At 45.7% G+C, this 21,731-nt stretch overlaps 1 protein-coding gene across 2 annotated transcripts in view; it reads left to right on the top strand.

Moving 5' to 3' along the window:
• Positions 1-21,731, top strand: part of CCNDBP1 (cyclin D1 binding protein 1) — a 34,893-nt gene that overhangs the window by 8,575 nt on the left and 4,587 nt on the right. For both annotated transcript variants that reach the window (XM_063425470.1, XM_063425471.1), the window contains exons 5-10: positions 1,081-1,177; positions 3,291-3,364; positions 17,617-17,693; positions 18,768-19,027; positions 19,355-19,415; positions 21,005-21,051. In XM_063425470.1, the coding sequence (XP_063281540.1) occupies positions 1,081-1,177; positions 3,291-3,364; positions 17,617-17,693; positions 18,768-19,027; positions 19,355-19,415; positions 21,005-21,051 (616 nt within the window). The remainder of the gene's footprint in view (positions 1-1,080; positions 1,178-3,290; positions 3,365-17,616; positions 17,694-18,767; positions 19,028-19,354; positions 19,416-21,004; positions 21,052-21,731) is intronic.

The following is a 21,731-nucleotide window of genomic DNA, read 5'->3' as shown; positions in this document are numbered from 1 at the left end:
AGATGCTCATTCATTGGCTGAGAGTTGTCAGCTGATGCGATCAGCCAATAAATTAACAGCAGGATCGGCAGCTGGCATCTGCAGCTATCCAACGCCTGGCGGGACCCAGGTGAGAGGGCAAACCATGGCAAACCGATTTGCCCAGAGCCACGATACTCCTCACATCATAACAGCTACAGCAGACTGTAGTGGTCATAATGCTTGGTGTAACCTAAAATTGCTGTTATAAAAAATAGTAATGTTTTACTTGGAAGGGTTGAAATCACAGGACCACTGCACACCGACCACTTGTAATGAAGTGTGTTGGGTGACTTTAATGATCCTTTAAACTTGAAATTTGCTTTGAATGTTCACTTTGGTAAATAAGTTAGCTAGTCTTGGTGTCTGTATATGCTTGTTGTAGTTACACTGTATTTCTTCACCTGTTGTTGAACTACAGCTATCATGGTGAAACATAACTGTTCTTGTTATGTGTCTATAGGGCAGTGCTGTATGGTACAAACTGTATACGTTGATCAATATTTGTCCTGTATGTGTAGTCCATATCGAATTTGAAATAATCATATCACATCTTCTGTTAATAAACCCTTACTGTACTTACCCGATACCAGCGCCGATATCCCTCAGCGCTGGGTCGGCACACCGCCTCCTCTAATGCCACCATATGGGGGAGCGCAAATGTGCATGCCTTGCGAGCGCATTAGGCCCTCCCCATACGAAAGCATTTCTGCAATGCTTTCCTGGCGCTGAAGGTCCTCATGCAGAAAGTGACAACATCCAGTGTTGTTTAAGGAACTCAGAATTCCTTAGAATCCCTGAAATGCCTCTAGTGGCTGTCTGATTTGCAGGGACACTGCACCCAGACTTTTTCAATGAGCTGAAGTGGTCTGGGTGCCTATGGTGTCACTTTAAACATTTTCTACTTTAACCGTTTGAGTGGCAGATATGCATGTGTTCGGCATACTTTGGACAGTCAAAACTGCAACTGCATTAGACATATAAACAGGTAGTTTTAAAGTTTCTGCAGCTAATATAATAATTTTGCATACGTGACTGTTAAAACTTGCACTTTACACGCAGGTACCACTCTGCGTAAGGCTGTGCGAGAAGGTGTGGCTGGTGTGATAAATGGTACCATTCAACTGGTAGAGGTGATCCTGAGCGCTCGCATTCAGAGGTATTCATTAGCACAGTGGTTCCCAACCTTTTTTCACTTGAGTACCCCTTGGTAGACCATTTCCATAAATTGTACCCCTCATATTGGCAAAATGTTTGTAATATAGTTACCGTTGTTGCAAATGTTTCCTTTCTTTTCGCCTGATCTCCTCTTTTTCTCTGCCTTAGGCTCTCCCTGCTCCTCCTCTGCTCAAGCCTCCCCTACCTTTCTTCTGCCACAGTCTTCCCTACCTTTCTTTTGCCCCAAGCTCCCCTGCTTCTCCTCTGCCCCAAGCTCCCCTGCTTCTCCTCTGCCCCGGGCTCCCCTGCTTCTCCTCTGCCCCGGGCTCCCCCTGCTCCTTTTCTGCCCCGGGCTCCCCCTGCTCCTTTTCTGCCCCAAGCTCCCCCTGCTCCTTTTCTGCCCCAGGCTCCCCCTGCTCCTTTTCTGCCCCGGGCCCCCCCTGCTCCTTTTCTGCCCCGGGCTCCCCCTGCTCCTTTTCTGCCCCGGGCTCCCCCTGCTCCTTTTCTGCCCCGGGCTCCCCCTGCTCCTTTTCTGCCCCGGGCTCCCCCTGCTCCTTTTCTGCCCCGGGCTCCCCCTGCTCCTTTTCTGCCCCGGGCTCCCCCTGCTCCTTTTCTGCCCCGGGCTCCCCCTGCTCCTTTTCTGCCCCGGGCTCCCCCTGCTCCTTTTCTGCCCCGGGCTCCCCCTGCTCCTCTTCTCCCCCTGCTCCTCTTCTCCCCCTGCTCCTCTTCTCCCCCTCCTCCTCTTCTCCCCCTCCTCCTCTTCTCCCCCTCCTCCTCTTCTCCCCCTCCTCCTCTTCTCCCCCTCCTCCTCTTCTTCTCCTTCAGGCTCCCCCTGCTCCTCTTCTCCTTCAGGCTCCCTCTGCTCCTCGTTGAACAACAGTTTCACAACTTACCTGGGGCCTGCCATGATAGGGGCTGTAGTAGGGGATAGGGTCTATAGTAATGTGTGTGAGGGGGCAGTGTGTGTGTGTGAGGGTGCAGCGGGAACACTGTGTTTATGTGGGGCAGTTTATGTTTATGTGAGGGTGTAGTGGGAGTACTGTGTGCATGGAGATGCAGTGTATGTATGAGGGGGCAGTGTGTGTATGGTGGGACAGTAGGGGGTAGTTAGAGGAGCTGATGAAAACAAATATAAGTGTTATTTTTAATTTTTTTAAAATTAAAACAAATATGCATTAAATCCCCTTCCCTTTTTACCTCTGCAGGGAAGGGGGGGGGAGGGTAGTTATCGATTGTGAATCCCTGGTGGTCCGGTGGAGAAGCCCTAGTGGTCCTATTGGTGAGAGTGAACTCTAGCCCGCAGCTCCCGGTCTCCTCTCCCCCTGCTGGCTGCTAGCAAAGTGCCAGCGGGCCGGTGAGGTAGAGCTCTGATCTCCATGAAGGCACCGGCGGGGGAGAGCCTCATCACTGTTATTTTTGCCCCATTGCCCTCCAACCTCCCCCCGGTCCGCCACTGCCTCTGCCCATGGTAATGTGTGTTGGGGGCAGTGTGTGGGGAGGGTAACAGTGTGAGGAGCGGGACAGTGTGAGGAAGAATTGAGTAGGAGGGTGACAGTGGGGGTAGTGTGAATGGGAGGGTGACAGTGGGGGTAGTGTGAGTGGGAGGGTGACAGTGGGGGTAGTGTGGGAGGGAGGGTGACAGTTTGGGGGCAGTGTGGGAGGGAGGGTGACAGTTTGGGGGCAGTGTGGGAGGGAGGGTGACAGTTTGGAGGCAGTGTGGGAGGGAGGGTGACAGTTTGGGGGCAGTGTGGGAGGGAGGGTGACAGTTTGGGGGCAGTGTGGGAGGGAGGGTGACAGTTTGGGGGCAGTGTGGGAGGGAGGGTGACAGTTTGGGGGCAGTGTGGGAGGGAGGGTGACAGTTTGGGGGCAGTGTGGGAGGGAGGGTGACAGTGTGCAGCTGCACATGATCTGCCCTGCGGAAGTACATATGCCAAATGCCGGCATTACAGAATTTTTTTGGCGTACCCCTGGGGGTGCGCATACAACAGGTTGGTAACCCCTGCATTAGCAGATATAGGCTGACCTCAAAATATGTTTGTATTCGAGGACATTTCTTACTTGCAGTGCCACCCTCTCCTGTTATCTGACCACTCCACACTCTTGTTTCTTCTCAGTTTGACACAGGCACAGCTGGTATCTACAGGCAGTGTGTGGGAGGCGTGTGACCAGTGGGAACAGCTTCCTAAAGGTTTGTAAATGTTCTGGTCTTCTGCAATTTGCACATTATTATTTGGTATTTCTCTCTAACCATGTGATTTCCTTTGAAACCTTAAGGGGAGATTTCTAACCTTTCATTAGATAGTTATGTCTTTATATAGCTGTGATAACTTTCGTTACTTTATCTTTTCCCCTTCCTTTAGTTCCCCTTTTATGGGTGTTCCACTAGACATGCATAATGTAGTTTTAATAACATGCCTTCTTGGATAATGATGTCCTTTAACCCTTTAAGTCCGGAGGGCGTACATTTACGTCCTTTTAAAAGCTGCTCTAAACGCCGCGGGACGTAAATGTACGCCCTCCGGTTTTTATTTACTTACCCGGTCGCCGGCGATCGCGGTTGGGGGGACTCCCAGGGAGCCCCCCCGTGGTAGATCTTCCTCATCCGGTCCCTCCCGGTCATGTGAGACTGAGGTCCTTGCGAGGACCTCGCAATCACATGGCCGGGATAGCTGGCTGCTGCATTGCCAGCAGGGGGACTGCCTGTAATGTCAGGTGGTCCCCCTGCTGGCTGAAAATAAAATAAAATAAATTAAATAAGTGTAAAAAAAAAAAATACAGAAACAAGAAAGGAAATATTAGAGATGGACCAAATCTACCTCAAAATTCCTAATGGGTTATCAGAAGGGCATGAACCCATATGCATTAAGAGAAAAAGACTAAAGTGAAATTGGTTATTCCATTAGAGCTGGAAGAAAATGGACCCCCATTTCACCAAAAGATATCTCTAAAAAATTAGAATAAATATACGGTATAACCTTTATTAAGCCGCTTACGGACAAAACAAAAAACAAGTGAAGTAATAGTGACACACTCGTGAAAAATACAAGTGAATTAAAAACTGAGTGGATGCAGTATGGATATTATCCGCAGGTAATGGAAGTGGCAGTGATATCTGAAATATAGTTGCGGTACAAAGTACAATATATAGTACGGTATAAACTAAATCAGATATCACATACACCACATTCCTCTAGAACTAAATATCCACAGTCTGTAAGACTTCATAGGTAGCTCGGCTATAGAGGTGGGACTACATCGTCAGGCTGAAGGAAAGTGTATATCAATACTATCCTTCTATATGTTAAATTCAGTAATAGTGCATAGGGAACTGTTTAGTCAATGAAGACCGTGATAACAGCACCTATGTGTATATACATATACACAGTGTTAGCTAGTGAATACTATCTAATATCCAAAAGTCTCCTTGTAATCGTATACAATAACCTGGAGATACATTTGATAGTGGATAGATAGTAATTCACTAGATCGAAACAGCAGTGGAGGGAAATATCTCAGTATATCAATAGAAGTATGCAGTACATAAGTATAGATTGAGGATGAAGGAATTGGTATAGCAAAATGTACCTAAGAGTAAGTAACAGTAAATGGTTAAAAAATATAGGTCCCATACACAAACTGGTACTAGCCAACCACCCCAATCTTACCCAGATACAAAGACCACTTAACTATATATACCACCAATATAGGTTGATATTAGAGTCTAGCTCAAAGGTAAAGTCCTTACACACTGCTGCTTCAAGGCAGCCTAACGCTGATAGGAGTAACTATCTGACTGACTAAGGAGGGTAGTTGCTTCAGAAACGTCCAGCACTGAAAGGGTATACACCAGTGCTGCTGCTACGTCTAGCACTGAAAGGGTAAACACCTGTTATCAAACTGGCTAAGAGGAGTATCTCAATCTATCTCCTATTAGCCTTTAGTGCTGCTGCTACATCCAGCACTGAAAGGGTATAGACTTGGTGTCAAACTGGCTAAGAGGAGTATCTCGATCTGTCTCCTATTATCCTTGAGTGCTACTGCTACGAACACTAACATGCAGGCAGTCTGGTGTTGCACATGCCTGAACGTTCCATTAAACAAGCTCCTATGTAATTAAGTCCCCCAATCTAAGATAGCTGTCTGCATCACTCAGTGCTAAAATGAAAAACCGGCAAACGTTCGGCGCGGTCACACGCCTTTATCAAGAGCTCCTGGTACAGCTGTAGGGAGGTAAGTATATACCGGGTGAGGACCCGCCCAACATTGGTGTGCTCCAATCAGCATTAGCTGAGGAGTGACTAGGGGCGGGGCTACAACACGATCGGGTCTATTCAAAGTATTTTATCCGGATGTCACATATCTCCTGTGTGTTTGGCTATCACCATGGTAATGTAGCCAGCCGCATTATATGCGCGCGCAGTAAAGATCACGCGTCTGCGCAGAGGCTTTAGTTTAGGGATCCGTTCCCTGCGCTGGCTACATATGAAAAGGCATAGATATAAACATAAAGGGGCAGGTAATTTTGTGGAACGGACATATAGTTTTATACAGAGCCAGGCCACTCCACTAGAACCTCTCTCATTAGTGTCAGTTAGTCCCCATTTGGGCAAATGTTCACTAATTCTATCATGGAGTTACATTATGGTATGGCCCAGAGTATCTATGTGTTCCATATAATATTAATTAAACTGGAAGAGACCCAATAGATCAGGGATCCATCATATGCATTCTTTGGATAGATCACCCAGATAGACAGACTTCTGCTGGATTATACATTCAGTTATAAATGAACAAGAATGTGTACACCTCAATTCTATGGTCATAGTCCCATTGGACTAAACCAGTACCAGGTTAAGGTATAAATACCATAATATTATTACAGATAAAGATCAAGATATAATCATAAATAGACAATGTGTGCAGGTCAGAACAGGAAGGGAGTGTATTCATGGGAGGTTTATTTACATATATATATTTACATTATTATTTATATACATGTTTATTTACACGGTCATTGATGTATCATGAACAATATAATGGGAGGATTATTTACACATATATCTTTACATCATTGTTTATTCGTATATATTTATTTACACGGTCAAAATCATCGCTATGTCTAAGCGGTTCAATGGAGTCACCCACTATAGACTTTGCCATCTGGTGATGGTTATATATAGGGGGAAAAAGAGAAGCCTTCATTCAGACCTTTAGGACTCAGAGTTTTTAGTTTGTATATCCACCTACACTCCTTTTGACGTAGGAGTTTGTCAAAATCTCCTCGTCTCTGGTCCCGTTTAACCCATTCTAAGCCGCAGAACCTAATCTCATGAGATATACCATCATGGAAGTTTTTTAGGTGTCTAGAGATTGGTGTTTCCATACGTTTTTTTGGGGACCTTACGTGTTCTTTTATCCGTTCCTTGAACGGTCTGAAAGTTTTACCCACATATAGCATTTTGCAGCTGCAGGTAAGGAGGTATACCAGGCCAGCTGTATTGCAGTTGAAAAAGTGGGTAATTTCGAAAGTCTGTTGTCCATCACTATCTTGGACTTTTTTCGAGTCCCGTAGGATGTATTTGCATGCAAAAATATATATGATCTAAGTATATATATATATATATACACATATACACACATACACTGTCTACGTGTATTTTAATATTAATATATATATAATTATATATATATATATATATATTATCAAATTACACGTAGACTGATACTGATTAAATATATATATAATTATTGATATATATATATATATATATATATATATTTATAAATAATATAAAAAAAATATGTAAATACGTAAAAAATAAAATAAAAAAATAATTAAAAATAAAATATTAAATATATAGATGTTTTATTTCGTTCTAACTGTATTGTGATATTAATATATATATATCAAAATCCACGTAGAATGAAATAATATATATATCTATATACATAAATATATACGTATATATCACTATATATATATATATATATATATATATATATATACCTATATTTAAAAAAAAATAAAAATATATATATATATATATATCTCTACGTATATATACACATATGTATATGTATATGTGTATATATATATATATATATATATATATTAATTTATGTAATAATTTTACATAATTAGGTATCCTAATTAATTACAATTAGCGGGACCTGCCTGACAACCCATGCCGAAAGTAAAGGGAATTTAATTTGCTAGCACTATATTTAACCCTATAACTTTCCAAGACACCATAAAATCTGTACATGGGGGGTACTGTTCTTCTTGGGAGACTTCGCTGAACACAAATATTAGTGTTTCAAAACAGTAAAATGTATTACAACGATGATATCGCCAGTAAAAGTGACGTTTTTTGCATTTTTCACGCACAAACAGCACTTACACGGACGATATTATTGCTGCAATACTTTTTACTGTTTTGAAACACAAATATTTGTGTTCAGCGAAGTCTCCCGAGTACAACAGTACCCCTCATGTACAGGTTTTATGGTGTTTTCAAAAATTACAGCGTCAAATATAAGGCTTGTGTTTCATTTTTTTCACTTTAAAATTCGCCGGATTGCTTACGTTGCCTTTATGACCCTATGGTAGCCCAAGAATGAAAATTACCCCTATGATGGCATACTATTTGCAATAGTAGACAACCCAAGGTATTGCAATGGGGTATGTCCAGTCTTTTTTAGTAGCCATTTAGTCACAAACACTGGCCAAAATTGGCGTTTTTTGCATTTTTCACACACAAACAAATACTAACGCTAACTTTGGCCAGTGTTTGTGACCAAATGGCTACTAAAAAAGACTGGACATACCCCATTTGCAATACCTTGGGTCGTCTACTATTGCAAATGGTATGCCATTATGGGTGTAAATTTATTTCCTGGGCTACTATACAGTCTCAAAGGCAACGTAACCAATCTGGCGAATTTCTTTTTTTTTTTTTTTTTTTGTCAATCATTTTTTATTGATGTACAGAATCGCATGGGGTACAGAAAGAAGATTGGGATACAGTACAGATTATACATAGCAGGTGTAGTCTAGTACATTGCATATCAACCCCAGTCTCTCATAGATCATATAATGCAATAAACATGTGGAGCTAAAACGCAGTAATATGTCTTAATATTGAGTTCGGCCGATCTCTCGGTTGAGGGATTATTTAGCTGTTCGTTATCCTAGGTTCTTTCTTTTTTCTTTTATGTTCTCCTATGTTAGTGTCTTTTCTTCCCCTCTCCTCCCACTCCCACCTCTCCCCTCTCCCTCTCACTCCCCTCCCATATCCACTCCCCCCCTCAGCTCCCTCCTCCTCCATGCCCCCTCTCCCTTCCATAGAAAGTGCCATCCCTGTGGAGTAATGCGTTCATGTGTGGTAGTGACCGAGGCCGTGTGTGCAGGGGTAGATTTTTTTTCGTTCAGGTGATTAGTGAGCAGCTTGTGTGTAGGACTAGTGTTCCTCCCCGTGATCTAACCCCTCCCCTCCCCCCCCCCTCGAGGGGGGGAGGGGATGCCGCTCCTCCGACCGTTCCGGCAAGAGTGCACCCATGATGAGAGATCTCACCACGGCCCGAGCGTGCCACAGGTGAGGAGCGTTGTCAGGTGTATATGGGTGACGACTGGGACGTGTCAAGGCCGTCCCCTGGTGCGTGTCACTACAGGGCTATGTGCGTGTTAGGTCCAGGGCGATTACCCGATAAGTTACTGTCGCTCGACCCAGTCGTCCATCCCAGGTGTCCCCACCGGGTGCACCCTGTCCCCACCGCACGGATCACATTTTCACGTCTGCTCAGGTCATGAGCTCCCCTCTCGCTCCATATCTCCGTCTCGGCTCCACCGGGCTCCTATCCCTCCAATCGTGAGGGGGGGGGGGGGGCTGGGAAGCGGGGTGGGTGAGCGGGGCCACAGAGGAGGGAAAAAAAAAGGGGGGGGGGGGGGAAGGAGGAAAAAGAGGAAGAAAAATACGGTGTCTCCCTAGATCTTGACGTCTAGGCGGTAGCCGTCCCTGCGGCCATGTTCTGCCTCTGGGCCATGAAGGTACACCAGGGGAGCCACGTGATGGCGCATTTGTCTCCTGTTCCGTGTAGCGATGCCGTAAGGGATTCCATACTATATATATCTTCTACCCTGGTCATCCACTGTTCCACTGTCGGCGACTCCGTCGAGCGCCATTTAAGTGGGATGAGAGACTTGGCTGCATTAAGCAGATGTTTGGTGAGGGAGCGTTTATAGGTGGCAATGGGGCGTGTGGTGTGGTGGAGTAACATTGGCAGAGGCTGCAACGGGAGTTCCGGCTCTGCAATGTTCGTGATTTTGGAGTGGATTTGTTTCCAGTACTGCTGAATTTTGGGACACGACCACCAGATGTGGATGTCTGTCCCCCCATCGGCTCCACATCGCCAGCAGGTGTCTGGGAGCTCGCTATTCATGCGGTGTAGTCTTGCAGGGGTCCTGTACCAGTTGACCATAATTTTATAATTAAGCTCCTGGAGTTTTGAGCATACTGTGCCTTTGTGTGCGAGGACATGAATCTTCTCCCACTGTTGCTCCGTTATCGACTGTTCCGTGACTCGCTCCCAGTGGGACATGTATTTCGGTGGCGCCCGTGGTGTGGTCGTGATCATCATGGTGTAGAGGAGGGTGATCCCCTTCAGCGGTCTCTCTCTGGCTGCGCACATATGTTCGAAAGTGGTGAGCTCTCTGTGAAACAGGTGTTTGCCTGCCGTGGTTCGGTAGTAATGTTGTATCTGGAGGTATCGGAATCTGTCCATTAATGAGGTGGCGCCTTCCGGTCCCAGCTCCCTGAGTGGCTTCAGCCCTGTCGCGGAGCATAGGTGCCTCATGTAAGTCCAGTCCATGCCCCCGAGACCCGTCACGTCTGCTGGTCGCAGGCCGTCAGCGATTTCCGGGTTATGGGTGATAGCCGTCAGGGGGCCCGGCGTCGTGGTAAGCCTGTCTGTCAGTCGGGTGGTGATCCATATCTGCATCGTGGCCCGGATAAACGGGTTTCAGGTCGTGGCGAGGCATTTTAGAGGGTATCTCGTCCACACCGCGGACGGTAGTTTATGGTTCGTTTGGTCGTCTTCTAGTTTCCGCCAAATTTTGTCAGATGTTGGGACGTGCCAGTCCACCAGACGTAGTAGATGGGTTGCTCTATAGTAGTGTATTATGGATGGGAGACCCAGTCCCCCCATTCGTTTGGGTAGGGACAGGAGCGTCCCGCTAACCCTGGGCCTACTCGTTTTCCATACAAATCGTATTATATCGGTGTTGAGCGTCCGAAAGAAGGCTCTGGGTATCATGATCGGGATCGCTTGAAATAGATAGAGGAGTCTCGGGAGCAGGTTTAACTTCAGTGCATTGATTCTCCCGAACCAGGAGATACATAGGCTACCCCAGGTCGCCATATCTTTTTGCAGTGTGCGGAGGATAGGTATGAAATTTTCTTGATAAAGGCGAGTCGTGTCTCTGGTGAGCCAGATCCCTAAATATTTGATCTTGTCCGCGCACCATCTAAAGGGGTACTGCGTTTGAATGTGGGCTGTGTCCGAGGTGGGTAGATGGAGTGGGCATGCTTCTGATTTATCAGTATTGAGCTTTAGATTGGACAGGGTTCCATACTCTCGGAACCTAGCGAGGAGGTTCGGGAGTGCGACGAGTGGGTTGGCCAGGAAAAAGAGGAGGTCGTCCACGTAGGCCGCCACCCTCTGTTCCATGCCATGGCAGTTGAGGCCCGTCACTCCCCCATCCCGTCTGACCGCCCCCAGGAAGGGTTCCAGGGAGAGGGCAAACAGGAGGGGGGATAGAGGACACCCCTGCCTCGTGCCATTGCGGATGTTGAACGGTTGTGATAAGGCGCCGTTGATGCGCAAACGGGCCGTGGGAGTTGTATAGAGGGAGGCAATCCAAGTTAACATGTGCGGTCCGAATCCCACCGCACGGAGTGTCGCCAGCATGAATCGCCAGTCCACCCGATCAAACGCCTTTTCGGCGTCGGTCGAGAGGAGCAGGATCCCCCTCCGGTCGTCCCCTGCCATGTGGATCACATTGAGGGCTCGGATTGTATTATCACGCGCCTCTCTCCCAGGGACAAATCCCACCTGATCCGGGTGCACCAGATCCGGCAGCACCCGTCCAACCCTCAACGCCAATACCTTAGTGAACAGTTTCAGATCGGCATTGAGTAAGGAAATCGGCCTGTAGCTGGAACAATTCGTCAAGTCCTTTCCTTCCTTTGGGATTAGCGAGATGGTGGCTGCCAGTGTGTCCCGTGGGAGGGCGCCGCCCTCAAGCAGGTGATTGAGGCTACTTAGTAGATGTGGCAGCAGGATATCTTGAAATTTTTTATAGTAAGCTGCGGTGAGGCCATCCGGGACTGGTGCTTTGTGGGCTTTGGTGATCTTGAGGGCGTGCTTGAGCTCTCCTAGGGAGATCGACTCCTCCAATGCCGACCTCTGATCTTCCGTTAAGGTCCGGGACACGTGTTGGTCCAAGTAGGATGCTATTTTGGTCTCGCGTCGTGCCTGCGCAGAGGCCCCCTGGGTCGTTGGTATATTATAGAGTTCCGTATAGTAGTGGTGGAAGGCCTTCGCAATCCCATCAGGCATTTGAACAAGTGTACCGGTTCGGTCCCGAATTTTAGTTATGTGTGAGAGTCTCCGCTCCCGTTGCAGTCTTCTGGCCAGGAGCCTCCCGCATTTGTCAGAGTATTCGTAGAAATGTCTACGCGATTTGCGGATGGTCCGGAGGAGGCCCTGTGAAAGCAGCTGCTTGAGGTTCCGTCGCGCCTCCAGGAGTTCTTTATAGGTGTCTTCCGACAGCGTGGTCTTATGGAGAGCTTCCAGGGATGCTACTTGCAGCGCCAGTTGCGTGGTCTCTTGTCGCATGGCCTTCTTACGGTGAGTGCCGTGACGCACCAGGAAGCCTCGGATCAGGCACTTGTGTGCCTCCCATACCGTCTGGGGTGCTACGTCTGGGGTGGTATTCTCCTCGAAGTACTTCTGCAGTGCGTCTCTCATCTCCATGGTCGTCGCTAGTTCTTCCAAGACTTGTTCATTGAGTCTCCACTGTCTCTCCCGGGGCTTATAGAGCGGAGAGGCGATGTTAGTCCGGACCGGCGCATGGTCGGACCAGGTGGCCGTCTGGATCTCGCTGGATAGCAGAAGCGAGAGGAACTCTACAGGAAGGAAAATGTAGTCCAATCTGCTATAACGGTTGTGGATAGTTGAGTAATACGAGTAGTCCCTTTCTGCTGGGTGGGCTACTCTCCACGAGTCCGCCAGTCCTGAGCTCCTGAGCGCCGCTAGGGCTTTACGTTGGTAAGATGCCGGGAGCGAGCTAGATCCTAGGGATGTGTCAAGTCGTGGATCTAGTGCTAGGTTAAGATCACCTGCTAGTATTAATATGCCCTCCCTAAAGCGTTCCAGGGTGCGCAGCGTGCGTACCAGGAATTTATGTTGCGCCGTGTTAGGTGCGTAAACGCATGCCAGGGTGTAAAGTTGTCCAGCGATCGTGCCCTTCACAAATATATATCGGCCTTCCGGGTCTGCCATCTCGGCCTGGCTCTGGAAGGGTATCGTGTGGGCAATGAGGACCGCCACCCCTGCCTTTTTCGCGTGTGGATGGTTAGCAAAGTACCCGGTAGGGAAGCGAGAGTCTCGCAATGCCGGAGCGTTATGTCCCTGGAAGTGTGTTTCCTGAATAAATGCTATTGACGTACGTGTGGACCAGAGCGTGCGTAAAAGATGAGAGCGCCTTTCCGGCATATTCAGACCTCTGGCATTGTGGGACCAGAGGCTGATCTCTGCCGGTGCGAAGTTGCCGGCCATGTTACCGGAAGTCCGAGGTGGGAAGGAGAAGAGACGGAGAGGAAGAGAAGAGAGAGAGAAGGAGAAAAAAAAAAAAAAATTGAAAGGGGGGAGGAAGGGAAGGGGAGCGAGAGGAGCCCGGCGAGGCGCCCGACCTGAGTAAAGTCTGGGTTACGCGGTCCGGCCTGTCCCGTAAGTCCTCCTACCTCTCACTACCCCTCCGGTCCGTGTGATTCTCCCGATTCGGGAGGTGTCGAGTGTAGAACTCAACGCACTGGGCAGACCTAGGGGCCGCGAATCCAGCGAGTGCCGGGCGCCCCTAGATCCTGCCGTGTGTACCTATGTAGGTGTGCGTCCGTTATTAGGGCGTGGTCACCGCCCAGAAACCGTCACACTGTGTACCTAGTGTGGTCTGGTGTGTTAGTGTATTCCAGTCGGTGTGTCGTCCGCATCCTTCAACCGTCACCGTCTCTCGAGAGTGCTTACTACCCTCCTATGTAGCCTATTGTAGTGCGTTTAGCTTGTATGATCCAGAGAAAGATGCCAGTAGGTACTCTGTGTCCCGTGTGTACCTCCCGCCTCTATGCATTGCCATGGTGGTTGTTCTATGGGCCGGACTCATAGGGGGGGAAAAGGCCAGGCGGCCATGTATTCATGTGTCACGCCACCCAAGTGATATGCAGGTCCTCCATCTCCAGTACCCGGGGGGGGGGGGGGGTTTCGTTGTGCCTGCGGTAATAAGACATCGGGCCGTGCCACAGCGGCACATAAGAACTCAGGTCCCACACAACTTGAAATAACTAAGACTTGTAGGTACCAGCACATTTTAAAGATATTGTGATCAAGACTAACCTGTCTATGTATGGTTCTCAGCCGGTTAAGTTGATTATGATGCTATTATTCCCGTATACAACATGACATGTAGGAGTTAAACACTTAAACATTTGCACAATCTCCGCTTTGCTGTCTAGGTATGACATTCTCCTGGTGGGTCAAGGGTTAGTGTGTGGGTGCGGACTAAGTGTAAGTATAAGGATAAGTTTGCGGTGTTTGCAGATATGCGTATATACCTAGATAAAGCCTGCAGGCTTGGGGTAAGTCATGCTACACATTTACTTAGATTCCAAACTGGCGATAGGTGCCTACATCCAATCCTGCCGGCTTGGCCGTATAGTAGCGACACAGCTCATCAACGTTTTAGGCTACATAAACCTGAGTGTAAACATGGAAACCTAACCCAAACTACCCCTCACAGTTCCAGAAGCAAACGGTGATAGTACAATGGAGGTTGACCAGACACAGGCGTTTAGCGGCGAGATAGGTTTGTGCCGCCATGGTGTCAGAACATCTAGCAAGTTATAGTTTTACCCATAGGCTATACATCGTGTCATATCAGTGCATTTAAGCGGGTTCCTGACATTCAACCTAACGGTTATTCGTCGTAGTTAGCGTGTGTCTATAGTGCAGTTTGAAATAACTATGGCATGTAGGTAACACCCTATTTTTAAAATATTATGATCTGGATAGGCAATCATGTCTATGAATGGTTCTCAGCTAGTTAAGTTAGTGAGATTCCAGTTTTTTTTTTTTTTCTTTTTTTTTTTCTTTCGCCCCCATCTATAACATATTAAACATATTAAACATATAAACATATCAACATTGGTATAATCTACGTCTTGCTATCTAGGCATGCAATTCTCATGCTGAGGCAATGGTTAGTCCGTGGTTACTAGCTAAGTGTGAGTATATGGACTAGTTTGCAATGGTTGCAGAAACATGCAGATGGAGCCAGCAGGCTTGATATATATCGTGCTATACATTGGCTTACAGTCCACATTAGCGATAGGTAGTTGCCTTCCTCCAATTAAACGATGTAGGCTATTGAAACATTAGTGTAAAAGTGTAAACAGGTGTCCTTTCACGGTCCCAAAATTAAACGATAACAGTACCTTGGAGGTGGACCAGATATAGGCGTTTAGGAGCTAGGCCTCAACATAGGCAGTCTTGTGTCTCCATGGTGTCAGAACTTCGGGGGGGGGGGGGTACCTTCAATCATGCGGTGAGGTCGTGGAGGCACCGGTCAGAGTCACTGTTTACTCCTCCGCCCCCGCTGGTCCTCCCCAGCGGCGCGGCGGCGACATGCGGCTCAGGCTGGTGGCGGAAGGCGGTAGGCCCACATCTTCGCCTCTTCTGTGGCCCACTGGTTCCTCCAGGAGCCAGTTGCGGATCCGTGTGTGCGGCAGGTGGAGTGCACGGAGAAATCGAGCGGTGTCATCCGGCATCTTAATCGTGTGCCACGTAGTTCCCTGACGGGCTTGGAGACTGAAGGGGAATCCCCATTTATATGGGATTCCCTTGTCGCGGAGGGCCGTGGTGATAGGCCGCAAAGCCCTTCTGGCATCAAGTGTGAGGCCGGATAGATCTTGAAAGAGCGCCAGCTCGGCCCCCCGGAACTTGATGGTTGTCAGCGTCCTAGCTGCCTGCATGATCTGCTCCTTCAGTGGGAAGGATTGAAGGCAGCACACCACATCCCTGGGCCTGCCGTCCGGCCTGGCCTGCCCCAGTGCTCGATGGGCCCGGTCGAGGTTGATGTCGGATGGTGCATCTGGGCCCAGGATCTGGCGAAAGAGTATTACCAGGGAGTCCGCCAGGGGTTCGGTGTCCGGTTCTGGCAGGCCCCGGATCCTGATATTGTGTCTTCTGCTCTGGTTCTCCAAGTCCTCGACCTGGCGCCTTAGGGTGAGTAGCATGTTGCCTTGACGGGTGGCCGCTGTCTCTGCCGCTCGGTGCTGCTGGCAGCTGAGCCGCGCCTCTGCTTCAACCGCTTCTACTCTTGTTTCCAGCGCGGTGAGGTCTGAGCGGAGGCCCTGTAGGTCCTCCCGGACCGCCTCTCGTATTTCCTTCACGAGTGCCCCAGTGTCTGCCTTGGTCAGCATGTTGCTCCCGATTCGGGAGAGTTCCGCCCTGATAGAATGGAGGGCATCGTCTGGTCCACAGTCCGGAATGGAGTCTCCTCCGCTTGTTGCGCTGGGCGAGACTGCCGCCATGATGTCTGACGGCGGGCTGTTTCGGGATCCCGCTGGGGTGCTGATAAAGTCGTCCAGCGTGCCCGTGCATCTCCTTGGTGAGCCTGGTATTGTGCTCCCAGCTCCATTGTGCTTCTTTGTCCGCACCATCTTTGTGAAATGAGGGTGTAGTGCTAATTATGGCGGTTCAGGCCTAGGAGCTCGCCTAGTGTGCGACCGTCTCCATGAACAGTTAGGCCACGCCCCCAATCTGGCGAATTTCAATTTCAAATGTAACACGCTATATTTGACCCTGTAACTTCCCAAAACACCATAAAACCTGTACATAGGGGGTACTGTTTTACACGTGAGACTTTGCTGAATACAAATGTGTATTTTATTGCAGTAAAAGCAAACAGTATTATGACATTGACAGTTAAAATGTCGTGTAGAACTAAAAAAATAAAAAAAATCTTATTTTCTCCCATTTTTTTCATATTAAATTATGTTTCATAGCTAAATATTTGATATTAAATGAAAGCCCTGCTTCCCCTGAATAAAATAATATATAATAAGGGGGGGTGCATTTAATATTAAAGAGGTGAATTACGGTTGGGCAGACATATAGCGCAAATGCCAGGTTTTGTTTACATTTTGTTTCGTTCGCAACTTGTACATTTGGCTGCGGTCTTAAGGGGTTAACATGTATCTCTGCACACAGTATACTTTATTTACACCTGCTAAGAGGATCTTCTCATTTTTTTATTTTTATTAATTGTAACAGTATTTTGCTTTGCACGAAAATCCTGAATAAAAAATGAGGGGGGGCACCTGCAGTGGCTTTAACTGAACTGGACCCAGAATTTCAATCGTATGCTTCTAGACTGGCCTAAAATGTACCCACTAGTGCAAGCCTGGATTATAAGTGGAGAACTCACTAAGGGTGAATTTCTACTCGCCAATCTTTAATGTCCACTTGCCAATAGTTACATGGATAGTGAAAACTTTGAGCCCTGGCTTAAGTACTCATCACCGCCAAATAAATAATTACCAGCATAATATCCTAAATCCCAGGGTCTATTTAAAAAAACGTTTAAGTATCATCTAAATTATTACTGCGTTAATGGAAATTTTTGGTATATAAGAGCAATTCAATCAAGATTTGTATTGAAATAAGTATGTGTTGTTGAGTTTCTTATACATATCATTAACCCCTTAAGGACACAACTTCTGGAATAAAAGGGAATCATGACGGAATATTTCCGTCATGTGCCCTTAAGGGGTTAAAGTCTGATCTTTCTAGCTGTCTTTTTCACACACATGCTACTTTATTTGTATTTTTGCCCTTGCTGATAGATATTTATGTAAATCTGTACGTGTTACTGGCAAAACCACCAACAAATGCATACGGTTAAAAGATGCGCAACTTGACGCTTGCATGTGTTCCATTCAACATGGCTGAAAGAAATGGACGCATCCAATGGATGTTTCAATGCATGCTACGGCTAGCTTAGTTTGAAATTAACTAATCAATACAACCTTATTCTGATTAAACCTCTTGAATGGTCTATGTAATATTTGTTTAGTTTATTTTCTAAACAGCTCTCCTTGTTTATAGAAAACTTGGCTGCTGTGGTGGTCCTGATGTCGGGATACCTAGATGTTGTGAAGGATGCTATAGAGGAGGTAGAGCAGGTAACGCACTTTATTCCCTACATACCATATGTAAGCTGCAATAAGCACATTCCTGACCCTTTCTAAGAAAAGCCTACTGCTTAGTGCATATTTACATCTGATCTCTATTTAAACTTGTCTGAAAAGAAGAACATAAGTCCTAAAAAGTCAAAGTTGGTTTACCACTAGACCCACAGGGTTTTGGTCCTCAATTAAATAATTTAAATCATAAATGTAGTACTGGTCTCAGTAAAGTGTAACATTTATGAAATTAATTTAAAAAAAAACACAAAAAACTATAGCAGTACTCATGACCTCCTTTCAGTTTAGTAATGACTCTGCCAACAATCAAAAATATTTCTAGAAATTCTTTGATGCAAACAATATGGTAGTTGTCCTCAAAGACAAATAGGACTCGGAGTTAATAAGTATGATATAGACACCAGAGGTCTCTAAAACACAACCATCTTGGTCCAGAAGAGCACTGTTACTATGTTGCCACCAGGGGTCACACTAACCTCTGGGCGAATGCTCAGCAGGAGTTTGAGGGTAGTTTGAGGCAAACCATGGAACAAAAGTAACACCAGAGTCACATGTTCTTCATTATAGAAAGGCGAGAGAGAGAAAGTTGGCAGTCCTGCTATGTTAATATATGCCAGTCCTGTCACAGCTCTAATACATAAAACATTTTCTATAGAGAGATAAGGGGGATCACTGTCAGGCTGTTCATCTGTACAATATAGTTATACAGTCAACAGTTACCAACCAAAAATGAAGTTAAAGAAAAGTAATCTTAAACAACGAGGTGCAGATAAAATACGCAGTCAGTCTAGCACTCAACGCTCATATCACTCATGTAGCGGGATCATCAGGAGTGCTTTAGAACTTGGATTTCGAAAAGGTTCACGTAGTTTACTATCCTAATCTTTTAATCACGGGACATCTGCATGCAGGCGTATTCAAAATTATTTAAAAACATTTTTTTTTTGCATTTTTTTCTAAGTTGAAATTAACTAAAATTTCAACTAAAATTTACTGGTTTTTTTATGCTTGTTAAATTCTATTTTTTGTTTTGATTTTCTATACTGTGTGCAGGCTTCTGCCAGTGAAGATGATCCTTATAATGATATCTTGGATGACGACGACGATGACGCAGAAGGTCGTGGCAATCAAGACACGTACTGGTCTGAAGCAGACCGCAGGCTCATGGCACCTTGTTTAGGCCTTATGAAGGCCTCCAAAGCTTGTCTGAAGAAGTTGCTTGGTGCCTTGAAGGCTCATGGGAAAGTGGACACAAGTGAACATATAGCTCAGTTGGATGACTTAGCAGATATAACACAGGAGATCAGCCCAAGGTAAAAGCTCAGAAAGCTTGGGTTCTTATTCACTCTGTGTGTTTCTATGTGTCTATGTTTCGGCTCTCTGCTTGAATTGGATATATACTGTCACAGTAGATGTTATGACTATTGTGCAGCTTTATCAGATGGGAATATCAAATATTTAATTGAATACATATTTGGTTATTAAAATGTTTTTTAAAATATTTAATAAGGTGCAGTTTTCTTTATATCGTGTCCTTCCTTGTCTGTAAGAGGCACTATACAATTTGTGTGCTTTAAACTGGACAGCCTTCTCTCTCTATATATTTACATATAATTAAAATGAGTCTCTTCTTTTCTTAGTGTTGATGAGCTGGCTCTGAGTCTATACCCGCCAATGAATCATGCAGCTGTACGACTTAATGTATGTATCTAGACTTCCTTACATTATATTTACTGATTTCACCCCTTTTTAGGTTGCTAAGAATCTTCTCCATCTTGGCTCTTTGTTATTTCCCTGCTTTATCACAGTCTTTTTTGTTTTTGTTTTTTTGCTTTTGGCCCAGACATAATTTTTTTCCTGAATTTCCAATATTTGCATTTGGCAACACTGTCATTGTCACGATATGGCTGCTGTCAGTTTGCAGAGCAGTTTTACTCCATTCCTATGCGATGAGTGGAACTACTTCTGGGTTACTACACCTGCTGGACTTGTGCTTTGGTAAAGGACTTGACCCCATAAAATAGAAGTGAAAGCTCCCGATTTGAGGTCGGCTGCTTAGGGAGGGGGTCTGTCTGATGCTCTACAGCTTTAAAAGAAAGTTGGGTACAGTACTTGAAATAATTCGGAATAGTCAGAGGGACACATGGAAAAAGGTAAAAGCAGTACTACTAGTTATAGGGATTTGTACTGAAGGATATTTACCAAGGTGAGAATTCAAAGTAAGTTTCAAATATAAGGGCAGAGTAGCTGAAATGTAAGCACTGCTGACTGAGGGAAGTTTTCAAGGCTGACCTTAAATTTAAAATTCACTTTCAATTCTCACTTTAGTAAATAACTCTGTAAATAAATTAGAATAATGAGGGTTTTCAATACATTTTAAAAACAAATCGTAAAAACAATAAAGGGACACTTAAGACCCCATAAAGCACTTTAGCTTGCTGATGTGTTTTATGTGTGAGGAGGGTGTTTTCTGCAAGTTTTTATATGGGGTATATCTATTCAACAGGGATTTTTATTTATTTTGTATTTGTACAGTGGAGTGTCCCTTAAAAACCGATTAGGAATGGTTGAAAAACCTGGAAATATAACAGTTAAAGGGACACTATAGTCACCAGAACAACTACAGCTTATTGCATTTGTTCTGGTGAGTATAATCATTCCCTTCAGGCTTTTTTTTTTTTTTGCAGTAAACACTGTCTTTTTAGAGAAAATGCACCGTTTGCATTACAGCTTAGGGATACCTCCACTGGCCACTCTACAGATGTCTAATAGAGGAGCCTCCTGCCATTCAGTGTCTCCACCCACTGCATGCAGACACTGACCCTTCCTCAAAGAGATGCATTTCTATGAGACGATGCTGATTGGCCAGGACTGTGTTTGGCTTGTGCTGGCTCTATTCCTGATCTGTTTCCCTGACAGTCTCAGCCAATCCTATATGGAAGCATTGAGATTGGCTCAATGCATCACTTCTGATTATGTCAGCCAAGCAGGCATATCAGGTGCAGAGCCAGCAGCAGCAGACTTGACTAAAAATAAGATATCACTATATTTAGGGGACAGGGAGGGCTAGATGGTGGTTTTAACACTGTAGGGTCAGGAATACATGTTTATTTCTATTATGTAAAACCCATGCTATCCATATCTTTTTCAGCAGGTGTTTTCTTGCCTTTTCCCTCACTTTACCTTCACCATTTTAGCTCTATTTGCATTTGCTTATTTGCATAAATTAGGTTTCCCATTCCCCATCACAGTTTGACCTATTAACTTTTCCACTGTTCTTTCTTTTATAGGCTGCAAAGCTATCCTCCGTTCTGAAAAAAGTGCTGGAGATCACAAGGTTTGTGTATAATAGTTTTAACTATTCTCTGCAAAAATATCATTTAATTAATGTAAATAAGCGGTCAACACTATTAGCAGCTAATAGCAGCAGGCTACTTATTAGGAGTGGCTAAGTGCCATTAAAATTATTTAACCCTTTCAGTTACCCACCATGTTTATACACAACCAGTAAATGATGGCCTCCTGCTATCCGAACACAAGCTGTACATAGTAAAAACAAAAAGGAACTGGGGACAAATCCGGAACATGCATTTTGCAGGATTGGTGCTGCCATGGTGACCAAAATATACACACAATACAGATTAAAAACAGCGCACACATGAAAATGTTTTTTTACATTTTATTAGGCTTCTTAAAATCACATATCTCAGCAAACAAATATGGGGATTCAGTTCCACCAAACGATCATTTTGTGTTAAGCCCACCACTACTTCACAGTACCGCAATATTGGTGGGTCCTACACAGGGCCGTTTGAAGGAATTTTGAGGCCCCAATCAAAATGGACATGGAGGCCCCCACACGCACGCAAAGCCTACAGGAACCACAGCATAGCCATACAGTTTAAGTTCACCCACACTTTATATAAATAAATGTTTACAGTGCAAATACTGCTTAGAGCTCTGCCCTGCCCCTTAGTGGTCTTTCCTCTCCCCCCACCCTCCCCTACCAGTCTCTTC

This window comes from Pelobates fuscus, chromosome 6 (genome assembly GCF_036172605.1).
Source record: "Pelobates fuscus isolate aPelFus1 chromosome 6, aPelFus1.pri, whole genome shotgun sequence".
In the NCBI taxonomy this organism is placed as follows: Eukaryota; Metazoa; Chordata; class Amphibia; order Anura; family Pelobatidae; genus Pelobates; species Pelobates fuscus.
The sequence above is the reverse complement of the archived record's forward strand: the minus strand, read 5'-3'. Positions and strand labels throughout refer to the sequence as shown.